Source organism: Eriocheir sinensis, chromosome 39 (assembly GCF_024679095.1).
Source record: "Eriocheir sinensis breed Jianghai 21 chromosome 39, ASM2467909v1, whole genome shotgun sequence".
Classification (NCBI taxonomy): domain Eukaryota; kingdom Metazoa; phylum Arthropoda; class Malacostraca; order Decapoda; family Varunidae; genus Eriocheir; species Eriocheir sinensis.
Window position 1 is genome coordinate 11620359 of NC_066547.1, and position 27452 is coordinate 11647810.

At 45.0% G+C, this 27452-nt stretch overlaps 4 protein-coding genes and 1 long non-coding RNA gene across 5 annotated transcripts; 4 read left to right on the forward strand and 1 right to left on the reverse strand.

Annotated features, from left to right (window-relative positions):
• The first annotated feature begins 8663 nt into the window (after window positions 1–8663).
• LOC127008990 (cuticle protein 6-like) lies at window positions 8664–11846 on the forward strand. Its single transcript, XM_050881552.1, has 2 exons — window positions 8664–8817; window positions 10613–11846. The coding sequence occupies exons 1-2, from the start codon at window positions 8806–8808 to the stop codon at window positions 11162–11164; spliced, it is 564 nt and encodes a 187-aa protein (XP_050737509.1). The 5' UTR covers window positions 8664–8805; the 3' UTR covers window positions 11165–11846.
• A 133-nt stretch (window positions 11847–11979) lies between these two features.
• Window positions 11980–14989, reverse strand: LOC127008989 (protein-lysine N-methyltransferase EEF2KMT-like). The gene is made up of 4 exons (XM_050881551.1): window positions 13653–14989; window positions 13330–13479; window positions 12478–12632; window positions 11980–12394 (listed from the first exon to the last, which is right to left on the reverse strand). Exons 1-4 carry the CDS (start codon window positions 14298–14300, stop codon window positions 11998–12000), a joined length of 1350 nt encoding a protein of 449 aa, XP_050737508.1. The 5' UTR covers window positions 14301–14989; the 3' UTR covers window positions 11980–11997.
• Window positions 14990–17997: 3008 nt separating this feature from the next.
• Window positions 17998–19874, forward strand: LOC127008992 (mitochondrial inner membrane protease subunit 2-like). Its single transcript, XM_050881554.1, has 2 exons — window positions 17998–18309; window positions 19270–19874. The coding sequence occupies exon 2, from the start codon at window positions 19338–19340 to the stop codon at window positions 19872–19874; it is 537 nt and encodes a 178-aa protein (XP_050737511.1). The 5' UTR covers window positions 17998–18309; window positions 19270–19337.
• A 26-nt stretch (window positions 19875–19900) lies between these two features.
• On the forward strand, window positions 19901–23262 carry LOC127008991 (KICSTOR complex protein ITFG2-like). Its single transcript, XM_050881553.1, has 2 exons — window positions 19901–21163; window positions 22728–23262. Exons 1-2 carry the CDS (start codon window positions 19901–19903, stop codon window positions 22938–22940), a joined length of 1476 nt encoding a protein of 491 aa, XP_050737510.1. The 3' UTR covers window positions 22941–23262.
• A 466-nt stretch (window positions 23263–23728) lies between these two features.
• LOC127008993 (uncharacterized) lies at window positions 23729–26255 on the forward strand. The gene is made up of 4 exons (XR_007761499.1): window positions 23729–23783; window positions 23933–24026; window positions 24240–24518; window positions 26107–26255. It is a non-coding gene; the product is annotated as an uncharacterized LOC127008993 (long non-coding RNA).
• Window positions 26256–27452: the final 1197 nt, after the last annotated feature.

Below are 27452 nucleotides of genomic sequence, written 5' to 3' on the forward strand. Positions count from 1 at the left end.
GGTAGTGTGGTAGTGTGGTGGTAGTGTGGTGGTGGTGGTGTAAGGGGTAGTATCGGTAGGTCACCTGGAGATAATGGAGGCGATAGGTGGTGGTGCACTTCAGCTGTTGCCAGGCGGTGGTGGTGGAGGTGGTGATAAGAAGTGGTGGAGGTCATTTATTTTGGGGGCTGGTCAGTGATGGCTTCTGGGTACATTGTGTGGTGGTGATGGTGTGTGCGTGTGTGTGCGTGTGTGTGTGTGTGTGTGTGTGTGTGTGTGTGTGTGTGTGTGCGGTGATAACAGCTGGAAATGAACACTTGAAAACTTTAAAAAACAAAAATAGAGAGAACGAGAGAAATTAAGAAAGTCTCTGGTGGTGACAACAACAACAACAACAACAACAACAACAAACATACAAACATACAAACAAACGAACAAACCATCAAACTCACCATTGTTAACTAACCCAACTAAAAAAAAATAAAAAAAAAGTCTTTACCAGCCCACCCCACCCACCTCCCCCTCCCCAAGCACCCTCCCCCCTCCCCCCTTCAATACACCCTTCCCCTCCCCCTTCCTACAACCCACCCACCCCTCTCTCCCTCCCAAACACCCTCCCCCCTCCCCCTCCCCTCAACCCACAATACCTCCCACTGTTTACCCCAACCCCTATAAGGTCACCCCCTCCATTACCCCTACTTGGCTTGCCCTCACTCCCCCCTCCCTTACACCCTACAGCTCTCTTCCCCCTCTCTCTCTCCCTTCGTTTGCTTCCTCCTCTTCTATCTCCTCCTTCCCTTACAGCTCTCCCCCTCTCTCCCCCTCTCCCTTCTTTTGCTACCTCCTCAACCATCTACTCCCTCTTCCTTCCTTCCTTTCTCCCTATCATCACCCTTTACTTACCTTACCTCTCTTCCTCTGATACCTCCCTCACTACCTCCTCCCTTTAACATTTCTCCCTCCTTCCCTCTCTACTCTCCTTCCTTCTCTATCCTACTCCCTCATCTGTTACCTTCTTCAGTGCCTCCTCCCCTTCTAACACCCTTCCCCCATCCCTCCGCCACCCCTTACTTAGCTTACCTTCTTATTTATTTACTGTCTCTCTACCTCTCTCTACCCTACCTCCCTTTGCCCTTCTCTTCCCTGTCTGTCTTATTTCTTTATTTATTTCCTACCTCTTTCATTACCTCCTTGCCTTGTAACAGTCTTCTCTCTCTATCTTCCTTCCCCCTTCTCTTCCTTATCCTGCCCCTCTCATTCATTTATTGTCTCTCTCTCTACCTCTCTCTACCCTACCTCTCTTTATCCTTCTCTTTCCTATCTCCCATCCCTACCCTTTTATTAATTTTCTCCCCCTTTCACACTCTTCTCCCTCTCCTCACCCTTCCCCTCCTTATCCATCCTCCCCCCCTTATTCATTTGCTATCTCAAACTCCTCCCTTCCTTTACCTTCGTCTCCGTTCTCTCCCCTGCTTACCTTACCTCTCATTCATTTACCATCTCTCCCTCCTCCTCCTCCTCCCTATCTCCCTTTTCTCTCCCTTTCTTGCCTAGACGTCCTATTCATCTGTTACCTCCCTCATCGTTTTCATCATCCCGACATCTCTCCCTCCCTCTCTCTTCCTCCCTCTCTCCTTTTATCTACCTTCCTTACCCCTTTATTCATCTACCTCCCTCCTTCACCACCATCTTCACCCTCAACATCTCTCCGTTCCCTCTCTCTCCCTCCCTCCGCTACCTTCATCATCCCCAATATATCTCCCTCCCTCACCTTCTCCCTCCCTCCCTCCTTTTATCTACCTTCCTTACCCCTTTATGCATCTACTTCCCTCACCATCACCTCCTCCACCCTCAACATGTCTCCCTTCCTTCTCTCTCCCTCCCTTTCTCCGGTACCTTCATCATCGCCAACATTTCTCCCTTCCTCTCTTCTTCCCTCCCTCCTTTTATCTACCTTCCTTACCCCTTTATGCATCTACTTCCCTCACCACCACCTCCTCCACCCTCAACATCTCTCCCTTCCTTCTTTCCTTCTCTCTCCTTCCCTTCCTCCGCTACCTTCATCACCCCTAACATCTATCCCTCTTTCTCCCCCTCCCTCTCTACTTTTACCTACCTTACTTACTCTAATTCATCTGCTACCTCCCTCCCTCACCCTCTTCACCCTCAACACCTCTCCCTCCCTCTCCCTCTCTCTCCCTTCCTCTCTCCTTTTACCTACCTTACTTACCCTAATTCATCCGCTACCTCCCTTCCTCACCCTCTTCTCCACCCTCAACATCCCTCCCTCCTTCCCTCTCCCTCCCTCTCTCTCTCTCTTCTGGACGCTCCCACGGCCTTGTCTTCGAACCCCACCCCCACCCCCACTTCCACCCCCACCCAACCTTTTTTTCTAGTAATCTTCCAGACCGCGCGAGAGCAAGACAGAGGCAGCTTGGCCCCTTAAAAACAAGTCTGGCGCCGATTCCTCCCGTCCAAGGTCGCCCGGAGCAGAAGAAGGCGGTGAAGGAGGGGAGATTAGAACGGGAGAAACAATACGGCACGTCCTCCTCCTCATCTTCCTCTTCTTCCTCCTCCTCCTACTCTCCTCCTCCTCCTCTTGATGGTGTTACTTGTGTTTCTTCTTTTTCTTCTTCTTCTTCTTCTTCTCCTTCTTCTCCTTCTCCTCCTTCTCCTTCTTCTCCTTCTTTTTCTTCTTTTCCTTCTTCTCCTCCTTCTCCTTTTTTTTTCTTTTTTTTCTTCTTCTTCTTCTTCTTCCTACGTTTCCTTATGTTCTGGCATCTTAATTTCATCTCTTTCCTCATACGTTTTCATTTCCTCTCTCTCCTCCTCCTCCTCCTCCTCCTCCTCCTCCTCCTCCTGGTGCTGCTGTTATTTCCTTTTTCTTCCTCCTCTTCTTCTTCTTCCTACGCCTTTTTATGTTCGAGCCTCTTAGTTTCATCTCATTCTCCTTCATTTCCTTTCATTCTCCAGATTTCCCTTCCTTCCTCCTCCTCTTCTTTCCTAACATTGTTTTCTCCTCTCATCTCTCCTCCTCCTCCTCCTCTCTCTCACTTCCTCCTTTTTCTCTGCTTCTCTTTGCATTCCCTCACCCATTTCCTAATTGTCTCTACTCCCTCCTCCTCTCCTTCCTTATTATTGCTTTTTCCCCACATCCCTCTACTTCCTCCTCCCTTCTTCCTTTTTTCTCCTTCTTTTCTCATTACTTCGCCCTTTTTCTCTTTTTCTTGAAGCTCGTAAGGCTGATAAATTATTAGGAAACAAGGAAGTAAAATATTGAATGAAAATGGAGAGGATTTAGTGAGGCAACCGGATAAGGAGAAGGGAGGACAATTAATATGAGGAGAAAGAGAAGACGAGAAAGGAGGAAGAGGAGGCAAATGGGGAAAGGAGGGAAAAAGGAATAATAATGAAAGAAGAGGCAGAAAAAGAATTAAGGAAATAACCAGACAGCAGGAAAAGGAGAAGGAATATGAGGAGAAGGGGAAAACGAGAAAGGAGAAGGAGGAAGAGTCAAATAGGGAAATGAGCAATAAGGAATAACAATAAAAGAAGAAGCAGAAAAAGAAGAGGATAGGTATAATCAGGCAGCCGGAAAAGGAGAGAGAAAAAAGAGAAAAGAGAAATGAGAGGGGAAATGAAAAAGGAGATAATCAAGCAGCAGAAAAGAAGAGCCAGATAAAGAGGAAAGAAGATAATCAGGTAACAGGAAAAGGAGAAGGATTTTGAGAAGAGGAAGAAAACGAGAAAGGAGGAGGAGGAGGAGGAGGCAAATGGGGAGAGAAGCAAAAAAGGAATAACAATGAAAGAAGAGCCAGATAAAGAGGAAAGAGAAGATAAACAGGTAACAGGAAAAGGAGAAGGATTTTGAGAAGAGGAAGAAAACGAGAAAGGAGGAGGAGGAGGAGGAGGAGGAGGAGGAGGCAAATGGGGAGAGAAGCAAAAAAGGAATAACAATGAAAGAAGAGCCAGATAAAGAAGAGAGGAGATACAACGAAGCTGCCGGAAAAGGAGAGTAGCCCACCTCAAGAGTTAATTACACGCCCGCAGAATCACGACTGGAGAGGGACGCGGGACCGACTCTTTCTTAATTTCGTGCGAGGCTCATCAGAGATCGCTAACAGTAGGGAAAAACTTGCCTTCCACTTACTGTTCAAGGTTGTGGGGGGTGGGGGGGTGAAGAGAAGAGAAGAGGAGAGGAGAGAAGAAGAGAAAAGAGGAGGGAAGAGGAGAGGAGAGGAGAGAAGAGAAGAGAAGAGAGAAGAGAGGGGAAGGGAACGGAAGGGAAGGGAACGGAAGAGAAGGACAGGATAGGAAAGGGAAGGGAAGGGAAGGGAAGGGAAGAGAAGGACAGGAAAGGAAAGGGAAGGGAAGGGAAGGGAAGGGAAGGGAAGGGAAGGGAAGGGATGGGAAGGGAACGGAACGGAACGGAACGGAAAGGAAAGGAAAGGAAGGGAAGGGAACGGAAGAGAAGGAAAGGGAAAGGAAGGGAAGGGAAGGGAAGGGAAAGGAAGGGAAGGGAAGGGAAGGAAAGGGAAGGGAAGGGAAGAGAAGAGAAGAGAAGGGAAAGGAAGGGAATGGAAGAGAAGGAGAGGAAAGGGAAGAAAAGAAAAGAAAAGAAAAGAGAAGAGAAGAGAAGAGAAGAGAAGAGAAGAGAAAGGAAGAGAAACAGAGACAAGGAGAGACAAGACAGACAGAGATGGTGAGGGGGTGAGGATGGTGTGTGTGTGTGTGTGTGTGTGTGTGTGTGTGTGTGTGTGTGTGTGTGTGTGTGTGTGTGTGTGTGTGTGTGTTCTTATCATAAATTGTCCCCACTCCTTCTAATTCTTCCTTTATTCTTATTTTTATTATCATTATTATCATCATTATTACTTTTAAAAACATCTCTCAATTTTCATACATTCATTTTTCTCTTACATATTTCCACGATTGCACGTCTCCTCTTCTTGCTCTTCCTCCTAAACCTCCTTTCATTCCCGTTTCTCTTTTTCTTCTCTTTCTTTTTATTATTATTTTTTTGTCTCATTTCGTTGCCAAGCGTTTAGACTCATCGCTTAACTTCGTCCAGTATTTTGCCAATGTATTTTTTTGCCTCTTTCCCACTCCTTATAATCATGTCTACACTTCTTCATTTCTCCCTCTCCCTCTCCCTCTCTCTCTCTCTCTCTCTCTCTCTCTCTCTCTCTCTAAGGGCGTGGTGCTTATAATGTCTCCTGCTCCGAGGGGCGGCGCCAAGGAGGTGTTGCAAGTCATCCTCCTCCTCCCCGCCCCCTCTTGCCCCCCTCTCATTCCTGTCCTGCCTCGCCCTGCCCCCACCTGCGCCTCACCCTCTCACCCTCTGCCCCGCCGTGTCCTGTCCAACCGCCTTTTTGCTAACCTTATTCCCATCCGCTTTACGCAATCCACTGGTGTCCCTTATTGACTGCACCTCTCCTCTCTTTGCAACACTCCGGTCCTATTTATATGCCTCTTAGACCTCCTCGTGTTTTTTCGGTTCCTCCTCGACTAATTTACGTTCTTTTATACCTGTTCTTCCTTCCTCCTCGTGTTTTTTCGGTTCCTCCTCGTCTAATTTACGTTCTTTTATACCTGTTCTTCCTTCAATATGTCCTTTTCTTTACCTATCCTCGTCTCTCTCCTCTCTGCAACACTGAGGTCCTGAATGTCTCCCTCATATGCATAGTCACCTTTCATATTCATTTCTTACCTCTCCGTTTGATTCCCGTTCTTTCACTACCTGTTCTTCTTTTGATCTCTTCTTTTCCTGACCTATCCTCATCTCTTTTCCCTTTGCAACATTCAGGTCCTGTATGCATGCCTCTTAGTCCCCTCCTTCCCCTTCTTTTTTTTTCCATCCCGTTTGAATCCGGTCTTTTTCCTCTCCATTCTTCCATTGATCTGTCCTTCTCCTGACCTATCCTCATCTCTCTCCTCTCTGCAATGACCTTTTCTCGTTCCTCCCTCTCGGCAACACTCAAGTCCCCTCCAATCCATCGTTTTCATTCATCTTCCTCTTCCTCGCGTTACCAAGATCTACACTGACTCCCAAACTCTTCACCCTCCATCTTGCTTCATTCCACTAGTTTCTGAGTATCCATGCAAGTTCAAATTCCCCTTCAATCCATCCTTTCAATTCCCCTTCCCCTCCCTCGCGTTACCAAGATTTACACGGCCTCCCAAACTTTTCACCCTCCATCTTGCCTCACTCCATTAGTTTCTCAGTATCCATGCAAGTTCAAATTCCCCTTCAATCCATCCTTTCAATTCCCCTTCCCCTTCCTCGCGTTACCAAGGTTTATAATTTTCCGTGGATCTTCAGTCAAACCACGATTTCCGCTGGCATGGTTCTCCTATTTCCGCGGTTTTCTGACTTGTCCGCGATCTTCCAAAGCTACGGTCGATTTCACGGTATTACTCACCATCATCATCATCAGCAATAACAAGAAACAAATGAGAACCACGCTAGCAGAAATCGTGGTTTGACTGAAGATCAACGGAAAATTTGCCCAGTGTAATGGGCTCCCAAACTTTTCACCCTCCATCTTGCCTCACTCCACTAGTTTCCGAGTATCCAGGCAAGCTCATATTCCCCTCCAATCCCGCCCTCACGTCTGGTCACTCTCGCCCCGCGCCACGCCCCTCCGGCAGACAGATGCAGGTCCCCGTTAAATGTTAGGTGTCGTCCGGGCAGCATCACGGATATTCGCCTCATAGCAAGTCCAGTTTTTGTAACGTTGATGCTCTACCTGGCCCGCCCCCTCCTCCTCCTCCTCCTCCCTCCTCTTCCTCGTCTTCCTCCCTCGTTTGGTAACTCCCCTCCACGGCTTGGATACTCCCCTTTATTCATTCTCTCTCTCTCTCTCTCTCTCTCTCTCTCTCTCTCTCTCTCTCTCTCTCTCTCTCTCTCTCTCTCTCTCTCTCTCTCTCTCTCTCTCTCTCTCTCTCTCTCTCTCTCTCTCTCTCTCTCTCTCTCTCTCTCTCTCTCTCTCTCTCTCTCTCTCTCTCTCTCTCAAACACACAAACAAGCAAACAAATACAAAACACTTAGCAACACACACACACACACACACACACACACACACACACACACACACACACACGCGAGGCTTATCAGAGAGAGAGAGAGAGAGAGAGAGAGAGAGAGAGAGAGAGAGAGAGAGAGAGAATCGTGTTTTGTCACCTGTCTTCGGGAAACACCAACACCTGACAAGTGGACCGGATCCCTCAAGTAAATGTACCGTGACACCTTGATTCACAGGTAAGACAAAAGGTGAGGTATTGCAACCCTTGATGAAAGAGATCCACCCGAGGGGAAAAAGGAGGAGAGAAGTCTGGGAGAAGGGAAAAAATGGAGGAAACCAATCCGGGAAGTGGGCAGAAATGGAGGAAAAGAGTTCGGGAAATCGTGGGAAAAGGACAAAGTAGAGAAAATGGGTTCTGGAAAGGGAAAAATAGAGGGAAGGAGTTCGGGAAGAAGGAAAAATAGAGGAAAGGGGAAAAAATGGAGGAAACGAGTCCGGGAGGGAGAGAAAAATGGAGGAAAGAAGTTCGGAAAAAGAGGAAAAATTAAAGAAAAAACAAAAAAGAGCACATACGGGAAAATATGAAGGAAAGAAGTCTGGGAAAGGGGAAAAAATAAGAAAACAAATCCGGGAGAGAGAAAAATGGAGGAAAAGAGTCTGAAAAGGGAAAAAAATGAAGGAAAAGTTCAGAAAAGGGAAAAAATGAAGGAAAAGTTCAGAAAAGGGAAAAAATGAAGGAAAAGTTCAGAAAAGGGAAAAATGAAGGAAAAGTTCAGAAAAGGGAAAAAATGAAGGAAAAGGACGAAGTGGAGGAAAGGAGTTCGGTAAAGGAGAAAAATGGAAGAAAGAAATCTAGGAAAAGGGGAAAAATGAAGGAAACGAGTCCGGGAAGGAAAGAAAAATTAAGGAAAAGTTCAGAAGAGGAAAATTGAAAGAAAAAACAAAAAAAAGCACATGAAGGAAAAAATGGAGGAAAGAAGTCTGGGAAAAGAGGAAAAATGCAGGAAAAGTATGGAAAAGGGAAAAAATGAAGGAAAAGAATTCATGGTATGGAGGTGGAGGACGAGGAAGAGGAGGAGGAGGAGGAGGAGAAGGAGGCGGTGGTAATGGTAGTTGTGGAAACGAGATAAGAAAATCGTGCAATTAATTACTTCTTGAGAGAGAGAGAGAGAGAGAGATTATGAAATTTGACACCTTGTAAAACACGCTTGTCTCGTTGCATACCTGTGTCTTCATTGCTTATGTGCATTCTCTCTCTCTCTCTCTCTCTCTCTCTCTCTCTCTCTCTCTCTCTCTCTCAAGAAGTAAATAATTGCACGATTTTCTTATCTCTTTTCTACAGCTACCATTACCACCGCCTCCTCCTCCTCCTCCTCCTCCATATCATCATCATCAGAAAGAGAGAGAGAGAGTGAGTCTGGAGCGTGTCACCTCGGCCGGAAGGGAATAAGAGGCATGAGGAAAGCGAGTGGTGAGTTGTCTGACCCTGAGGAAGGAGACCCAGCTTCCCTTCCTTCCCTCCCTCCTTTCCCTTTTACTTCCCTCCCTCCTTTCCCGCTTCCATTCCCCTTTCGTCTCCATCCCAAGCCTCTCTTCCTCACTCCCACACTTATTACCCTTTGAATATATCTCCTCTCTCTGTCGTGTGTGTGTGTGTGTGTGTGTGTGTGTGTTAAATGCGCCGCGCCAGTACGGTTACCTTGCGTTGAGGTCGGCACGGGCGTGGTCGAGGCCACACATATATATATACAGCCGCCTTGCATGAAGAAACCAGTCTACTCGAGGCAGTCATCGTGCGCACGTCATGAAGGCTCTGGTAACCCCCTCCTCCACTCCCCTTTGTTTACTGTGCGAGGAAGCGTTTGCGTGGATGTGTCACTGCGGGGATGAGTTACCTAATGTTGTGTGTCTCCGCTGTCCAAGTGAAAGTGTGGTGATCAAGGATAACTGAGTGGCCTGGGAACGTGTGCCTGTGTGCGGAAGACGGTGGTGGTGGTTGTGTTGCTTCCTCACGTTCTCACCTGCGCGGCGGCGTGTTTACCTGCCTTCCCCTCTTCCTCTCCCGCTTCCTTGATTCCTTCTCTTCCCGTATTTACTTCCCTCCCTCTCCCACGCATGTACTCGCAGTCATTAGTTTCTTGACAATTATGCGTTTTTATTTTTCTCCGAGTGGTTGGTGATCAGGTCCCGTATTCTCAGACGCTTTTGGCTCACAACAAATATTTCCAAAGGCCACAAAAGAGATTAGTCAAATTATTAGGAGTTGTTTCCACATTCATGATGCAGAAACTTTGTCAAGGCATCACTAGGCTCATGAAACTACCCATGGAAATATTCACAACGCCTACGGAAGCCTCATCAAATGTGTATGTAAGCCCCATAATGCTCGAGATGGCCCAGTTCTCTCCGTTAACTGCCTCCCACACTTGCCACTTGCCCCCGACCTTGACCTGAGCGATGTCACCCTTACAGCTAACGGCACCGTATCATCAACGTGACCCTTGACACCATGCAATGTCGCGAGGACAGAGGCTGCCAACACAAAGTCTCTTAGTAGTTTTATTCTGAGACGCCACTTTGCTCACCGCAATAGTTTCAACCCCACGACTTGACTGGGCAGGATAATTTCACAGTTTACTTTACTACAAAATCTGTGAAAATTTATTATATTAAGCAATCATGCTACCTAGGATACGCTGAAGGGTTATACATAACTAGGGCAGTACTGCAGACCAGTATATTATTCCTTTGTGAAATTGAATGGGCGCAGAAACCTACCAAGTATCAGAAAAGTACAGTTCACAAGGAGAACAACACTTGCCTTCCCGGCGGTGGCCGTGACAGTTTCACCTTAATACGGCAGACGAGGCGAGTTGGCCGCTCCTGCTGGTGGCGATTCATGACGATGACGCTTCACTTGGCTGTGGTTTCCCCCTTACGAGGATGCCATCAGCAGCACATCAGCCCAAGCGAGGGCGGCACACAAGAGCTCACTCGAGGAAAGCCACGCTGACACTGACCGGAATAAGAGTCCGAGACGAGTGATTCGGTTTTCGAGGCATTTTGAAGCTTCAACACCTAACAACAGTTTAATGGCCACTTCAATAAAGTTGTTAAATTCTAAATGACTAGCAAATTAGGCCATGATTTACCATCATAATAATGACGTGATCAAAATTGCATCATTGGCCTCTGCAAAGCCTGTCAGTGAAGCGGGTCGGGTCAAGACAGTGCGGTAGCTCGCTGCGGGGTAAGGCCGAGCGGTGGGCAAGTATTTATAGCCTTTATGATGAGCAGATGACCGGTAGGCACAGGTGATAGATGATGAGTGACACCTAGTGTGATGAAGGGATGATTATTTTTGTAGATATAAATGATAATTGATTGAACATAATCATAACAATCCTAGTAATTGTCCGTGTTCGTGAGGTATAAATGTAATGGAAGTTTTAGACACATTTATGACGCTGGCAGCATGCATAGCTTGTAGGTTCCCATGTCCACGCTTTGTAGTACTATACACATACAGGTATGTATATTAACATGCACATAGTGTGGTACAGTGGATGTGATGATGACAACAGTGTTGACAAAGGTGTGCATTTCCTCAGGTGCTGCTGGTTCTGGTGTCGTTGGGGCCGGCCTGCATGGGTCGACCCACCACGGTGGTCCAGTTTAGCCCAGTCGGATATTCCCCGGGCGTCGCGCCGGGGTTTGCCTACGCCTTCCGCGCCCCAACTTCTGCTAATGTTCCCCAAGCGAAGGCCTCGGGCCGCTCCCTTCGCCCGCCACGCCTCGCTGCTCCCTCCATCTATAAGACACAGTACCACAGTCAGGACCAGCTGGGCCAATACGCCTTCGGCTACGTGGGCGACGCCTCCACAGCCCACGAGGTGCGCACCCTTGACGGCGCCGTGCGGGGCTCCTACACCTACGTGGACTCCGATGGTCAACTCCAGACTGCCAACTACATCGCCGACCACAAAGGCTTCCGCGTTGAGGCCACTAACTTGCCCCAAGCCCCGCTGCCAGAGGACCCCACGCCAGTCTTCCTGCCGCAGCCCGTGAAGGCGACGCCAGAAGTGGAGGCTGCCACGGCTGCCCACCTCCGTGCCGTCGCTGAGGTGAAGGCCGCCAGGAGAGGTGGGGCGTCACGCAGGTGAAGGACGCCAAGAGGTGAATTGTTCCTCCCCTACCCACACGTCTTCCGTTCCTCCCTCACAACTTCTTCACACTCACACCTCGCTGAGCTCCTCGCCCACAGTCTCACCGAGAGCCTCCCCACGCACCGTCCTTCACCGACCCCTCACGGCCCACACACCACCACCCTTGCGGCCTCATATTACATGGACTCGTGGCAATAATTAAACCCCCTTAATATGGCCTGAAGCGATTCCCACGCCCTGCCCCGGAGAGCACCAGCTGAACCCCTCCCCCTGCGGGTACCACCACCCTTGGCTAATACCCGGTGCACCTCCCGCTGGTGCACGCGGGAGGTCTCTTGACACCGACCGGCGGCTTGAAATTATAGAAGTCAATTTTGGTTTATATTCAGTGACTGGCAGACCGCCTGGTGGCTAGACCCGGGTGGCGGGGTCTCCTCCTCTTGGCTAGGCCCTGGATGTAGATAATAGATTATTTATTGTAGCCCAGCTGTCCCGCCGTCGCCGCCGCCGCAGTCGAGATATTCACAGCTCTTCAAAAACAGTATTATTCCCCAACTCCCCAGTAAGTCCGCCCCGCCCCTCGCTGCCCTGCCGAGGGTAGTAGTCCTGGCGCCCTGTACTTTGAGTAAGTTCTACTGTTGTCTTTTTTGTATTTTTAATAAAAGTTACATAAGCAAAAGTTTCTTTCCATTCTCATCCAATAGACTGTTCATCGACCCAGAGAAATACTGAGCAACGGTGACACGCAACCAACATGTATTGCACGCATTCTTCACGGGTCCTCCCACGCCTCCTCACCGCGATGGAGCGTGTGGCGCGGCGCCGCTCCCTCAGGTGACAAAGGGATCCTCGGGAAGAGTAATCCTGTACACCTTGATCGGAAGATGCATTTCGTTGTACACAAAGAGGGCGGTGTCGGCGTCCAGCGTGGCCTGATAAGCGAGGCTGTATTGAAGCCCCTGTCGCGCCACCTCCTGCAGGAAGAGGCCCAGCGTCTCGTGGCTCCGGCGGGTGCAGGCAAGGAACGCTTCTCGTCTTCCCCGGCGCACTTCGCCATTCCTGTCGCCTCCTGGTTCTCTAGACGTCCTTCCGTCGGCAACTGTTTCCTCTTCACTGTCATGTTCCTTGCCCTCTAAACTCCCTCCGTTTCCTGCTGTCTGCCTCTCGTTGTCTTTTTCTGGGTTTTGCTGTGGATCGTCTGGCTCCTCACTTCCCTCCAAGATGACCCTACAAAAGTACGAAATAATAATCATGTTGCGCGAAACAAAGGAAGCAAGATATCTGGTTCCAGGGTGAAGCAACCAACTCACCTGAGGAGAGTGACCAGGGGCCGCAGAAGTTGACGACAGTAGACTACATCAGCCGCCAAGATCACGTCCACTGGTGGCAGACGAGGGGGGCTGCGCCAGTCCACCTGCATCACCCCAACGAGGCCATGTCCTTGCGGCCCCGCCTCCCGCACTACCTGTCGCAGCAGCAAGGACTCATAAGAACAGCAGAACGTAAGGAGTCTGCAAGAGACCGGTTGGCTTATACAAGGCAGCTCCTGTAAGTCTAACCCCCACCTTACCTCCCTATCCATGAATTTATCCAACCTCTTTTTGAATGTATGTATGGTATTGGCACCCACAACATGACTGCCAAGCCTGTTCCAGTCATCCACCACTCTATTGGTGAACCAAATCTTGCCTATGTCTTTATTGAATCTGAAATTGACTAACTTAAAACCGTTGCGACTCGATCATTCGCAAGCACACACACGCAAAGAAGGGCGGAACAGACAAATCAGGATTGGAAGTGATAGAATTTAGTAATACAAGAAGAAAGAAATGGCAGAAAAGGGATGAAAATGATGATGATAATAATAATAATAATAATAATAATAATAATAATAATAATAATAATAATAATAATAATAATAATAATAATAATAATAATAATAATAATAATAATAATAATAATAATAATAATAATAATAAAATAGAAAAGAAAAAGAAAAAGAAGAAGAGGAAGAAGAAAATCGTGGAGGTTTTTCAACTTGCCACAAAGACGTTGGTTCGGCTTAATATATATATAAAAAAAAAAAAAGCTTCACAGGAGGAGAATTGCAAACTTCTCATCAATCTGAACTTAACATAAACTGAACACATCCATCTACTTACGGCTAGGGTGGGATAGTCCGGGTCGCTGGTGGAGCCCTCTGGAGGAGACCAAACCTGTGGCTCATCGTTCTGGTTTTCCTCCGTCTCTGCCGCCCGTTCCTCCTCCAACTGACGCGTGACACGGGCTTGGAAGGCGTCCAGGGAACTCCTCTGGGAACACGATAGTAGACACGAGTGATCACAGGGGGGGCGAGAGGAGAAATGTATTTATAGCAACTTACGTCTCTCTCTCTCTCTCTCTCTCTCTCTCTCTCTCTCTCTCTCTCTCTCTCTCTCTCTCTCTCTCTCTCTCTCTCTCTCTCTCTCTCTCTCTCCTGGCTCACCTTGAGGGGCGGTTCAGCCAGGTTCAGCGTCAGGTTATGGTGCAGGAGGGTCAGCACGTGGTGGTGGCAGTCGGTGGCGATGTAGGCGGCGGGCGGGGGTTGCTCTTGGGTCGGGGAGGTCAGCATGGCAGCCGCGGAGAACCCCACCCCAGCCCCGAGCTCCAGCACCCTCCTGCCGGCCACTACCATGGGGTTGTTGGCGACCCACTCCGCCAGCACAGCGGCGCCGCACCAGGTGGTCAGCCCCGTGGTGTGGTGGGTGATGCCGCCCCCACTCTCCAGCAGTGTCATTCCCGGAGCCCCCGCCCCGCCGCCCCAACCCACATAGGTTTTGTAAAAGAGGTCAGGCGTGTTCTCAGCTGCAGGGAGGGACTCCAGCTGGAACTCTTTGGGGACTTTCCATCCGCGCGTTCGCCACTGCTCGGCCAGCCACAAGACCACCTTACGCAAGTGCCTTGGGTCCCGAGGGGCTGCTAAGGCACAGGGATTCCTCACACTGGCATCCAGGATCTCATCAATGAAGTGCTGTGGTGGCTGTTCCTGGTGGGAGGCATGGAGGGCCGCATCGATGTGGACCCAGATGGTACGAGAGGTGTCCACGCTCGCGAGGAGTGCACGCGTTATGAGCTCGCACGACCTGTCTGCCATTTCTGCCACGGTATCGTCCCCAGCAAGGCAAAGAGAGTAGTCGTGGTTTTCAGTCCCCTCTCATGGGGCTCGTACACGCGATACTCACGCTGTCACAAACCTCTAAAGGCTCACTCAAGCATTCTCTTCAGAAACCTGTTCTTGTCTCACAGCAGCCAGCCATCACAACACACGCCTGCGCCACATGAACACTGGAATCACTGCTGTGCCATTATAGGCGGCAAAAATAGCGTACACTTCACCATTTTCTTATTAACAACCATTGGCTACCTTGAATCTTCTTTCACATTATTTCATGACATTGTGCACGACAGAAAAGGAGACTTAGGCGATGGGAAAACAATATTGTACTGTATTTATAGCCAGCGAGTGGCAGCCACACGCCGAATCGAAATGGCCAGCACGCCGCCAAGTAGTCGCTTTCTCTTGACGAGCAAGATTAGGGGTGAGGAGTGCCACGCGGAGCCGGAGCCACAGTCGAGCGTTTAAAAGCATGCAGATTGAGAGTATTATTCTTAAACCTATACGCAGTGCATGGATAAGCGAGGCACCACAAACCACAATATAGCCCTAATAACCGAGAGCAGGTTCACTGAGGAGGAGGTTTGGGAGGAGCACAGCGCCACGGCTTGGGCGGGACGATGCTGCTCACGGCGCTAAGTGAAGGGCGCGTCTGTTGTCTCTTGGCGGCGACACGGCAGCTTTTCTCCTGGCGGGCTCAGGGCCAACATTTCACGCTAGTGCCCCTTGGCACCTATAGCCACACACAATTGTGCCTACACACACACACGAACACACACACACATACACACACACACAAAAAAAAATAAAAATAAAAAAATTGGTTTGCCTTCCCCTTAGAGGAGAGAGAAGAAAGAGACGTGGTTGTAGTGCAGGGCGATGAAAGAAATGGAAATTATTGACAAGGATGACCTGTTTGTATAGAATACTAGAAATACAAGAGGTCACGGAAAAATATTAATGCGGACAAGATGCCTGAGACTTATTAAGAAACACAGCTTTGCTCATAAATGCATTAATTCAATGGACACTTGGAATGACCTAAAAAAGATGAGACTTCAAGTCAAAATTATTCACGAATTTAAAAGCAAAACTTGATAAACTCAGATTTGGAGATGAAATCCCTCGGGTGTGACTCGCTGCCGTCCAGGCATGAACATCATATTTTTTTTATTTTTATAATTATGCAAATATTTAGTGGCACAACACTGCTGCACAACCACACGTTGTAGCTTTTGCCACACAATATATTTTTGCACTTCCAACTATTATATAACGGCTAATTTGCTTCGTTTATTGATCCGTAATATACGCGACTAATCAAAGAGCATGACATTTACGCTGGAACACAGACTAAACACGGCTGTTCTGCGACATGGCTTCGGCCACATGATAGTACTAGACCTTGCTCTATTACACTTATATTATCTACAGTGAGGCCTTACATGATTTCTGCCCGTACTACTTGTTAGGTAAAGAACCGATCTAGCACAAGGTAGTACTAACACATTCTTTAGTTAAAACATTAAACTTATATCCCCATACTATAAGGCGTTGGAGGGCTACGGATGGTCAGCAGGCGTTCAGATGGATTTTGCATGTCATAATTTGAAATGACGATTCATACGACAGAGTAGACCTATTATAATTATAGCCATTTCTTGATAATGATGAGACGAATCATTCAGGGTTACTTGGCTTACATAAAACTAGCAGCCATAGATGCAAAGCCATGACAAATGTTACCCTTCCCTTCACACAGTATCAAAGCAGTCGTGTAGCCAGTGGGAGGTGATGGGGGCAGGGGGAGGACTGTCTTGAGCCCCCTCTGAAAAACACTGGGAAAGATCTATCATGAGTTTTCCATTACAATTAGATTATACCTGACTTGAGCAATGAGCGTGGCCATCTTGCGTATGTTTAGATATGAATTGAAAGGGAAGAGATCGCCATAAAAGGAAGGAAAGAGAGGAAGAGGAATGTGAAGGAGAAAAAGAAAGATTACAAGGGAAGAGAGAGGTGGAGACGGAAGAACGGGGGAAAAAAAATGTTGGAGAGGATAGGTAGAGGATAGGGACGGAAACGAAGAGAGGAAAGGGAGAAATTAAAAGATGGAAAGGGAAGAGATAAGTGAAATGGAAGGAAATAGATGGAAGGGAGAAGGAGAAAAATGGAAAGGGAAGAGAGATGTGGAGAATGAAGGGAAGATCGAGAAGAAAGGGAGGAGAAGAGAGAAAATGAAAACATGGAAGTACGCGTATATGCAACAGAGCTGGGCTTATAACAAGGCTGATTATTTTTTTTATATATATATAATTGCTACTAAAAAGAACAACGTCATATGCAAACTGAAGATTACTTACGAATTCGCTTCCTATTTTGATTCCCTTGTTCCTCTAATGATTACGCCTTCTGAAAGATTCTACAAGGCGCACCGAAAACAGTTTAGGTGATAGATGTGGAGTCAGTCTTTTTTTTATTGGGACTTTTATAGTATCTACAAGAAGTCTAGTGGCCGCTGTTCAATCTTTGCTTATGTCTTCTAGAATTCAATAATGTAACGAGCAAAACAAACAAAATAACTGTGAAAGCGGCCCATAGAGTCAGTTTCACAGTCCAAACACAGTGGCTTTATAATCGCCCAAACTAAACTATTTTCAGTCTTCTACACCCCATAATGGTGAGGTGAGAGACTTCCCGTACGGTTTCCTCAACTCTCTTAACTTAAATATGAACGCAAAACATTACATAAGGAATTTTTGAAGCCTCTGGTATTGGTTTGGAGTCTTGCTAACCCATCATGGCGATCTGTGGAAGCCCTAAAATCACACTTCGATAACAAACTAGCTTGTTACTAGGCTGGTTAGAGTCTAATGTCTGAAATTTTGTTTATGATTGATTTTTGTGAATAATTTGTCGTAAGGTGACGGTAAGCTGATGAGACATTAACGTTTGAGATTCGCCCGGCCTTCATTTTCATGCATGAAGATTATGGATTTTTTTTTTTTTTCTTGACTTTCGGGATTTTTACTTCATAGAGACTTGTCACTGCATGCCGGTTGGTGTTTGTTTTCCTTGTCCCCATTACAGGAGCTGCCAAGTGCCAATATAAAGACATAGCTATGGGTGTACGTAGACAGGACACATACCGTAGCCATGCCACGCGTCCACGCCTGAGATCACTTAGTCGAGACATAACTACTAGGCTACAACAACAACAACAACAAAATGCCATATTGAATAGACCAGTAATTCTTTAGACGATAATAATATGCACGCCTTTTTAGTGGAGGCGGGTGACTTGGCATGTCGGGTGCTGCCTATGAATGAAGTACTCGTGTTTGGTATTCGTATTCGATTACATTCGAATACCGTATATGAGTGTATTCGTATTCGTATAATTAATTAGTGATAGAAAATGAAGTATTCTCATTCGTATTCTAATACAAGGGAAAAGTATTCGTATTTTGTTGTTGCATAACTTTAGAACAGCGCTAGGTAGACCCAGTTACGTCAAGAAGGTATTTTCAATGAAAAGTATTCATTGATTTATTCATCCAGAAGTATTCGTTTGGAATCTGAAATATTATTATTCGTATTCGAATACACAAACGAAATACCAAGAAAATAAAAAATACACAACTCTTGTATTCACTCCATAAACTATCCCTGCAAGGCGTAAACTTTTGCACGCGTGACGCCTGGCCGGGCGTTACGTCACGCCCACCGACCAGCTGATCGGCGCCCAACACTGGAGATAGAGGTCACCTGCTGCTGCTGCTGCCCCGTGCCGCTGCCCACACCGGCCATTATCATCCCCAAGGAGGCTCCCTGTCACCCCGCCGAGCACAGCACCGCGGCCTGGTGAGCGGGGCGGCGTGCAGCATGAGTGCAGGAGGCAGGCCCGAGGACGCCCTGTGCCCGGCCCTGTACGCGGCGAGGGACGCCCTTGCCACCCTGCTGGACGAGGCCAGACTTAAATTTGAAGGTATCGTTGAAATAAGACGAGTTGAAGCATGGCGTGTGTAATAACCACTCAATCAATGGATAATAAGCTACTACAATAGTCTTTAAAACCATGTTGCCTCGAACCTCTTCCTGCCTTTTCCTTTATTCCTTGTTTTTGTTTTTTGGTTTTAATCCCTTGTTTTATCCCCTATTTTTGTTTTTTATCCCTTTTTTATTATTTTTATTTCTGTATACAGCCTGTTTCTAGGGTCATTATTTACCTGTCATGGGTATGGGCCCAGGTGGTTGGCTTGCACCTAACTACTACCCTGGAATTCTTTATCACCTTTTGATTAATTTGCATATCACATCATGTTGACATTTAATGAATATGCATTTTGTGAATAGTATTTTGTAAGGTCATTTTTTTTAACTAAATTTTATTCCTTTTTACAATATATTTTTTCCATAAGTAATAAGAATCACTGGGCCTCCATGAAAATAATTCTGGTAATTCTGTACAAGAAGTCTGCCACTCCAGCCCCCCCTACTCCCCAACACAAGCCTGGGGACCTGTGGGGAACTGGGGTTTGGGGGGGGAAGGCAAAATCACTGAAAAATTGGCTTCCAAAATTTCTCTAGAAAAATCCCTAAAATAAAGGAAATTTCTCGAAAGTAAGGAAAGTCCTTAACGCATACTTTTGTTGTCTATTCCAATATGACCTAGCATTTGGTCTGTTGACGAGTGTCCAGCGTGTCATTGGATGGTGGGCATAGTTATTTATGTACATTCTTCATGTCATTACATATCATACGTTGACTATGGTGATGAAAGGGAGTAGCTGATGGTCTCCCTGCCACTCAGTGTTCCTTTTGGAATTCTGTATATGTATATATACCTTGAATGCATGCTGCATGGTTTGGTGTTTGTGAAAAACTAATAAATATTTAGGCATTACTCACTATTGTTTTTGTATCCCCTATTTTTCTTCTTTTTCAGATGATGATTGTTTCTGCCCCTGAGTTTTAGGTGGAATACTCAGCCACAGTGAAGTAGGGTTGGTCCTCATGTTGCGAGCTCTAGCAGTTGGTGTCCCAATTGGCATCACCTTTGTGGACTGCTTTGGGTATGTGGCCAAAGTGGATGGCATATCCATGCAACCATCTCTAAACCCTGATAACAGCGGAACCAGCGATTTTGTTTTTCTAAGTCGATGGAGTTCAAGATCATTCTCATACAAGCGTGGTGACATGGTGTCCCTCATGTCCCCCAAAGACCCAAGTCAGAAGATAATTAAACGCATTATTGCCCTTGAAGGGGACCTTATCCGCACCATTGGATATAAGAACAGGTATATACGCATTCCTGAGGGACACTGCTGGGTGGAAGGAGATCACACAGGGCACTCCTTAGATTCAAATTTTTTTGGACCTGTGGCAGTAGGGCTCATCACTGCCAAGGCATCACAAATTGTTTGGCCGCCCACACGGTGGAGGCGACTAGAGAGTGAGTTGCCAGAAAACAGAGTTCCGCTCAACTTGCTTGGTGTTACTTCCAGGAGAGACGTGAGTGAAGATCTGGAGTCCATTGATTTTGAAGACTGAAATACCATTTTAAATAGAAAACAAAAATGAGGGTTGCTTCATTTGTTAACTTCCTTGAGTTTGAATTTGAAGGGAATATCAACAAGAATGCAATTTGTCTTGGTGATGTGGATAATGATGGGCAGAATGAGCTAGTTGTGGGGAATGAGAATGGTGCCCTTGCTGTTTTCAAGGGAGAAAATCAACGACCTATCCGTTACAGCACTGACCTTGGAATGATCTCTGCTGTGGCTGTTGGGGATGTGTTTAACTCTGGCTCCAATGCACTGGTTGTAGTGACTGGCTGTGGTTACTGCTATATCTATGACTTTGAGGAAGACCAACTAGGGGAGTCAAGTGAGAAGAAAACCCTGCAGCCCATCCATGCTCAGCGTATCCCTTCCAATGTAAAAGTGATGCTTATTGGTGATGTGAATGGAGATGGATTCTCTGAGATGGTGGTGGCCCTAACAGATCGAGTTGTGCGCACCTACCGCTGGGTCAGCTGTGGAGATGTGGTTGGGGGAAAACCCTATGGCAAATTGATTGGCCTTAACAAATGGGAGTTAGGAGATCAAATAGGAGGCATCACATTTAACCTGTGTAAAGATGGCACCCCTTCTCTCCTGGTAGCCCAACCTGGGGGTACATACTTCACACTCAAGGTTCAGCCCGCTGGTCAAGACAACGAACTTGATCCATTTGATGAACAGTCCTCTGAACTGCTGACTAAAATGTCACTTGACTATGAACCATTGGCCTCTGCTAGGCTGAGGAATCCAAACATTCACACAGAAGTCTGTGGTAATATCAAGTTAAGCAAAAGCAGACCTAGCTCCTGCAGCAGTGATGGTGATGCCAGTGAAATGATTAAGACAGACTCAGTCCATTCAGATAATGAATGTGTAGCAGCATCATATGCCCTCTCCTGTCCAAGTTTGTCAGGTATTGAAACAGAAGAAAATGAGCCCAGGGCAGAAAAAAATAATACAAAACCAATTTGCAGCAGGACAGGTAGTGATGCCAATGAAAATACCTTAGAGGGACCCTTTGGCTATGCCTTAGCCACTCTTGATGGTACTTTGATGTTAGTGTCTGATGGGAAGATCCAATGGAATCTACAAGTTGACCACCAACTCTTTGCTGTCTGTGGGTTGGACGTGACTGGAGATGGCAGAGATGAAGTGGTGGCCTGTGCTTGGGATGGCAATACCTACATTGTGTGTGAGAGCACAGACTGCGTGCGCTTCACCTTCCATGAACCAGTAAACGCCTTTACTGCTGGGCTCTATGGCCTAAGAGGCCAACAGGTATGTGCCAGAATTCTTAAATGTAACGCCCCAAATCGAGCTTTCAAAGATTATGTATTCATAGGGAAGAGATCTTAGAACAAGTTAATTGTGGTGATTATAGCACATATGACTTTGAAGCATTTCCAAGATCCTTTCTTTTTAATTTCAATATCAGAAGTTGTTCAGTTTCCTCACTGTTGATAAACAACATTCAAGACTAGTTCTAATAAACTTAAGCTTTCAATAGAGTCTGGCACAAGTCTTTGCTTTCTAAACTGCCCTCTTACGGTTTCTATCCTTCTTTCTGTTCCTTAGTCTCCAGCTTCCTTTCTGGACGTTCTATCTCCGCTGTGGTAGACAGTCACCGTTCTTCCCATAAACCTATCAACAGTGGTGTTCCACAGGGCTCTGTCCTATCACCTGCTCTCTTCCTGTTATTCATCAATGATCTTCTTTTCTTTACAAACTGTTCTATCCATTCATACGCTGACGACTCCACTCCGCATTACTCAACTTCTCTCAACAGAAGACCTTCTCAACAGGAAGTACATGACTCCAGAGTGGAGGCTACAGAACGCTGAACCTCAGACCTTGTTATCATTTCCAGTTGGGGTAAAAGGAACCTTGTATCCTTCAATGCCTCAAAAACCCAATTTCTCCACCTATCTACTCAACACAATCTTCCAAACACCTATCCCCTATTCTTCGATAACACTCAGCTGTCACCTTCTTCAACACTAAATATCCTCGGTCTATCCTTAGCTCAAAATCTCAACTGGAAACTTCACATCTCTCTCACTAAATCAGCTTCCTTGAGATTGGGCGTTCTGTATCGTCTCCGCCAGTTCTTCTCCCCCGCACAGATGCTTTCCATTTATAGGGGCCTTGTCTGCCCTCGTATGGAGTAGTATGCATCTCACATGTGGGGGGAGCTCCACTCACACAGCTCTCCTGGACAGAGTGGAGTCAAAGGCTTTTTGTCTCATCAGCTCTCCTCCTCTTACTGATAGTCTTCTACCTCTTAAATTCTGCCCCTTATGCAAGAGTTAACCAGCATCCTCACTCTTTCATCCCTTACACTGGTAAACTCTGGAACAGCCTTCCTTTGTCTGTATTTCCTCCTGCCTATAACCTGACCTCTTTCAAGAAGTGTATCAAGACACCTCTCCACCCAAAATTGACCTCTCTTTTGGCTACTCTGTATTATCTTCTGTCGTGGGAGCAGCAAGTATTTTTTTTTTTTTCTACACTCTTTGTTGCCCTTGAGCTGACTCTTTTGTTGTGAAAAGAAAGAAAAAAAATTGCTGCAAAAAATCACAAGGTCTCAGCCCCTCAAACATGACAATCACCCTTAATATACTTTTAAATAACTGGGAAAGATAAATCCACACATACGAAGGATAATTGGAATGAAAAAGTTCCATTATTAAATGTCTAATAAAGTAGTGGGGAAGGTTTAAGATCTTATGATGGGCAACTTTTTTTTTAAGCAAAACTAAGTCCACCACAAAAGGAAGGGATTAATAGATATGCTATTTGCTTATTGAAATGCTTGTACATAAGTGTAGTTTCTGCTCTTCAGGTTCCCAGTTTGGTGTATGCTTCCTTCAACAACCGCATCTACCTGTACCACGACATAACTATGAGCCACACCTCCACCAAGACCCTCACTGATGTCCTCAGGAAGGAGCCGGAGTACCATCGGCTGCTTAAAAAAATGGGTTTCTGTTCTAGTGACACCGACAAACTTGACGAGCTCCATAAGTTTTTACTTTATGGAGGAGTTATTAAATGAAAATATGAAGCAGAATTGTATATTATAGGATGGAACTGATCAAAATATATTTGAAAATTACCCGAAATATAGATGCTTTGGAATTTCTGTAATCGTTTCTTGTGTTTCATAGTTCATATTGAATTTGTTAAATGTTTCATAAGGGAATGTACACTGATTTTACATAAGTATGCATTTAATTTTCTATTTAAATATTAGTGGATTTGTACTTTTGTTTTTTTCTCTCCATAAAAGGTTAACATTTGAAATTGGGTAATCCAAACATTATGGTGAGATATTACCTCATGTAACCCATTAAATTTAATAAAGGAAATGTAATTTCTATGATGAGTATGTTACCAATCAGCCACCCATAGGCAGTGTAACAGTCATTCTACCAAAAGTATTATACAGTGAAGCTTAATTGAGAAAAAAGGTATTCATTGGGAAAAATTGTTCTATAAGTCATATGGTAAGTATGAGGAAGACAGCAAAGTATGTTGTCAAGCTGCTTTGATAGGAGAATTTGAGCTGAAAGGAAAGTCTCCTTTATACCTATGATGCCAAATTACCTCTGGAAACCTCCAGTGAAAGGCATTAACAGTGTGTCAGTTAAATTTACTCCACAATGATAGTGGATTGGTTTGTCTTCACCCCTTGCTAGTCACGTGGTACAAATCTTATGACATTATCATCCATAAATTGTTTGATTGAAAAATAAAAACATGCTGATAGAACTCCATTACTGCAAGGTTTTTTATTTGAGCAACTATATTGTATTGCAGAACTTGGCAGCAAGTTTACAGAAGATGGGATATCTGTCCTAGTAGGTGGCCTTGCCATATATGAAGATTTTTTCAAGAGGTGACTATGTAACAATATTTTTGTTAAGTACATCACATCACAGCTAGGGGTTGAAAATACATTAATTCGTTGGTGTGACATTTATATGGCCTATGAACTATTTACTTGTACAGTTGAGGTCCTGCATGAATTTATTATAATTATTCCAGAGCTAACCTAGAAGACAGAAATGCTCTGGAACTCGCCATAAAGAAGGGTCCAAAAACAGTTAAGGTTGCTGCCTCTGAACTGCTGGACATTGAGGTATTGTGCTCCTGTGTTAAAACTCAGGTTATTAGAAAGGCTTTCCTATGTTTGAAATGAACTGATGGATTTGTCATATTTTGTCTTCTAACTTCTTCCTTGTGTGATTAATCTTAAGGCCTGATCTCAGGATTTCCATGCTTTACTACAAAGTCAGCTTGGCTTTTATTTGTCATAAAAGTTATTTTCTTTAACTATCTCTTGGATCAACAGGATGAGTGGAATAGTTTTCTTGGTGACGTTGAAGGTAAAGAAAAGGTCTTGAGCACTTTGATTGACGTAGGAGATGTTTTACCCAGCAGCTTCACCCTTCACCGTGTCCCCCATTCACCACACACCACCACAGCTGCTGCTAATGATGGTGCCTCCAATGCTGAAACACTGGAGGATATTTTGGTAGCAAGCCAAAAAAATGCAATTTTGTTTGTGCTCAATCGACACTTTGCATGACTTCCATGACGCAACCACATTTCACAACTGACAGCCAGACAGGTGACTATACAATGGAATACATTTAGACAGTGTTGTGCATAATCTAGGTGAATGTAATAATAGTTTAAACCAGAGGTGGGCACCCGTTAATTTTTTGTTAGTCCGCAATTCACAATTCCGCTAACTTTGTTGGGTATTCCGCTAATTGCTAATCCGCAAATTTTCCAGCTTCACCGATCCGCTATCGCAAATTCGCTAATGCTAACGCTGATAAATTTTTTTAGTCCACTAATGAAGTCCGCAACTGTCCGCTAACCTTTTATTGGTAGTTAAAAACAATTTCCAATAAAATTACCTAACAATTTATATATTTATATATATCACAGTGAAAATATCAAAATAAATCAAATATAAATACTGCAATGAATACATCTTTAAGACTCAGCGAGTTAATGTAAACTGCCTCCCATGCAGGCTGCCTGGACAGGCCGGCTGTACAATAGACAGTTCTATAATATTTCCGCCCACGCAGCCTGCCGCCTGCATGCTGCACAGACCGGCTGCGCATCAGACAGATCTAGAATAGGGTGGCCAGATTTCTGGAAGTGAAATTCGGGATGCTTTAATAAAAAAACATTTTCCAGGACAGTGCATGAAATCCGGGACATTTCTGGGACAATTTTATTTGCAGGACGAACCATTAAAATCCAGGACGTCTGGCCACCCAAATCTAGAAGTTTTTCCACACTTTCAAGAATATTCTTGAATTTCACGGAAATCTCATTGTGGGCGGTTTTTTAAAGTTTGCATTAGCGGACTATAATTTTGGCGTTCTGCTAACTGAAAATCCACTAATATTTCAAATTTTCCGCTTACGGTATTTCGCAAATTTTTTGTTGATCCACTATTAGCAGATTAGCGATTAGCAGACTTAAATTGTGGAATGCCCACCTTTGGTTTAAACACTTATAACCATAATAGCCATAACATGATCAATGACCATTTCCTATAGAGGTAAGGTGGAGTCAAAATAGCCATTTGACCATTTTGTTGAATATTTTATGAGGCAAAAATAGTTGAGGGTAGGAGGCTATCTTGGCCCCTCGTATTTATAGTTACTACATATCTTTTAGTTGCCTCTTAGAACAAGCAGTGTAGTTTGGAGACCTGTAGTTATTACCGTGCCTCAGGAAAATAATAATTATCATTAGATGCACTTAGTAAGAAGGCCCCAAATGCTACTTTTTGAACTAGAAAATTGCTCCATAAGTTTCTTCTTTGTAACTCAAGAACCAGCTGAGCCAAAAAAAAATATTTTGGTTTATTACAAAGGTTTGGGCATCAGAAGTCTTATAAATATTTTGAAAAAATAAGGTATTTACTGATGGCACCATTCCTCCTGCCAGTGATCAATTTTTTTTTCTAACTTTAAAACAAATGCATATTGGTGATTGCAGTTTGCTTAATGTTGAAGGTGCTGCCTTAAAGATTTATTTTATTAATTGAAAAAAACAGCAGGTGTGTTTGCTCATGGCATGAAGGTGATATTTTTAGTGACCTTGTTCCCCACAGAAGCACAAACAATATTTTTTACTACTTTTTCAATTTCATTTGCTTATTAACTTGTTTATCTTAATCTTGGATGCAGAATGAATTGTCTGCTGCCAGCTGTGGTGTGGTTGTGGTTACCTTTGGGGAAATGGCAGGAGCTGTTCTTTGGCTCAAGGAAACAAACTGCCCTTTTCCTTACTATCAGGATCCTACTCGGGCATTATACCAGTACTTTGGACTCAAGAGGTAGGCTAAACATCTAAAAAAGTAAATTCAGCATGTAGCTCTTGAAACTGTCTCTCATATCTGTAAATATAAGAATCTGTATGTGTTATTTTTTAAATGCATTGTGATACATTCAGACTTGCATTAATCATTTCCATTTTAAACAGATCCATCAAGCAAGTCTGGAACACAGAAACTCTAAACTTTTATGGCAGTGAGGCAGCCAAAGGAACAGTTATTCCCGAAGGATATTTAAATATTAAAGATGATCCCCATCAAATGGGAGGAGATTTCATTGTCTACAAAGATTTCAAGCTCAAGTTTGTATATCGATCCAAAACACCAAGTGACAGACCGTCTGTTGATCAAGTCCTGAAAGTTCTCAGCCATGGCAGCCAGGTTCAAGATTAGATTAAGATTCTATGTAAGTGTCCTAAAATATGAGAGATAACCCAATTCACCACACACTAATTGGATTCTGAACATCAATCACTTTATTATTCCCTTTCTGGCAACTAATGTATTCTTAGTTCCCTTCACATCCAATTTTATTCTTTTGCAGCAACTTTTCATTAATCCTTTTCCCATTTTACTATCAGAATTATTTCATACAGTTAGAACTATAGTATTTCCTTCAAATGTTGTAATATAACCTTGTAAATTACTGTTGTGATGACACCAACCCATTTTGTAGCCTATTATGACCCCAAGCATCAGCATATTGGCCAAGTGAATATTTTGAAGATCTCTCCCCTTGCTGTCAATGATAAAACTCACCTTGACTCAGTGATTCTCAAACTAGAAGCTCTTTGCTCCCAGGGAGGATTTTCAGTCCCATAACTGGGAAAGAATGTACACACACGTCCACTGTCATCATTCACTGCCTGTCACGCACACACCCTAAAAGCTGCCATCCTCTCTGCTGTGTATATATAGTAAATGAAATGCCAGTATACATGACTTTAAAGGCAATCATAAATTAACAGTTCACAAAAATCTGCTGCTTCAGACTTAACCCATTTGTGGCCATTCAATTACTGAGGTTTGAAATGCGCACTCATGTGAATAGGATAATCAGGTGGCACTTGATAACTGTGGCTATTACAAGTTGCCAATAACTCCATGATGACCTGAACAATAGATTTATTAATAATCCAAAGCAGATGAACTTCCCTTCTAGGATCACTTAGCCATTTTTCTTTGATAATGAAAGTAATG

Coding starts and splice junctions, on each gene's coding strand:
- LOC127008989 (XM_050881551.1), bottom strand. CDS start 14,300: ATGGCAGACAGGTCGTGCGAGCTCATAACGCGTGCACTCCTCGCGAGC. Junction 12,633..13,329: donor CGGACTATCCCACCCTAGCC/GTAAGTAGATGG, acceptor CTGCTGCGACAG/GTAGTGCGGGAGGCGGGGCC. Junction 12,395..12,477: donor CCCCTGGTCACTCTCCTCAG/GTGAGTTGGTTG, acceptor GTACTTTTGTAG/GGTCATCTTGGAGGGAAGTG.
- LOC127008992 (XM_050881554.1), top strand. CDS start 19,338: ATGTTGCGAGCTCTAGCAGTTGGTGTCCCAATTGGCATCACCTTTGTG.
- LOC127008991 (XM_050881553.1), top strand. CDS start 19,901: ATGAGGGTTGCTTCATTTGTTAACTTCCTTGAGTTTGAATTTGAAGGG. Junction 21,164..22,727: donor ATGGCCTAAGAGGCCAACAG/GTATGTGCCAGA, acceptor TCTGCTCTTCAG/GTTCCCAGTTTGGTGTATGC.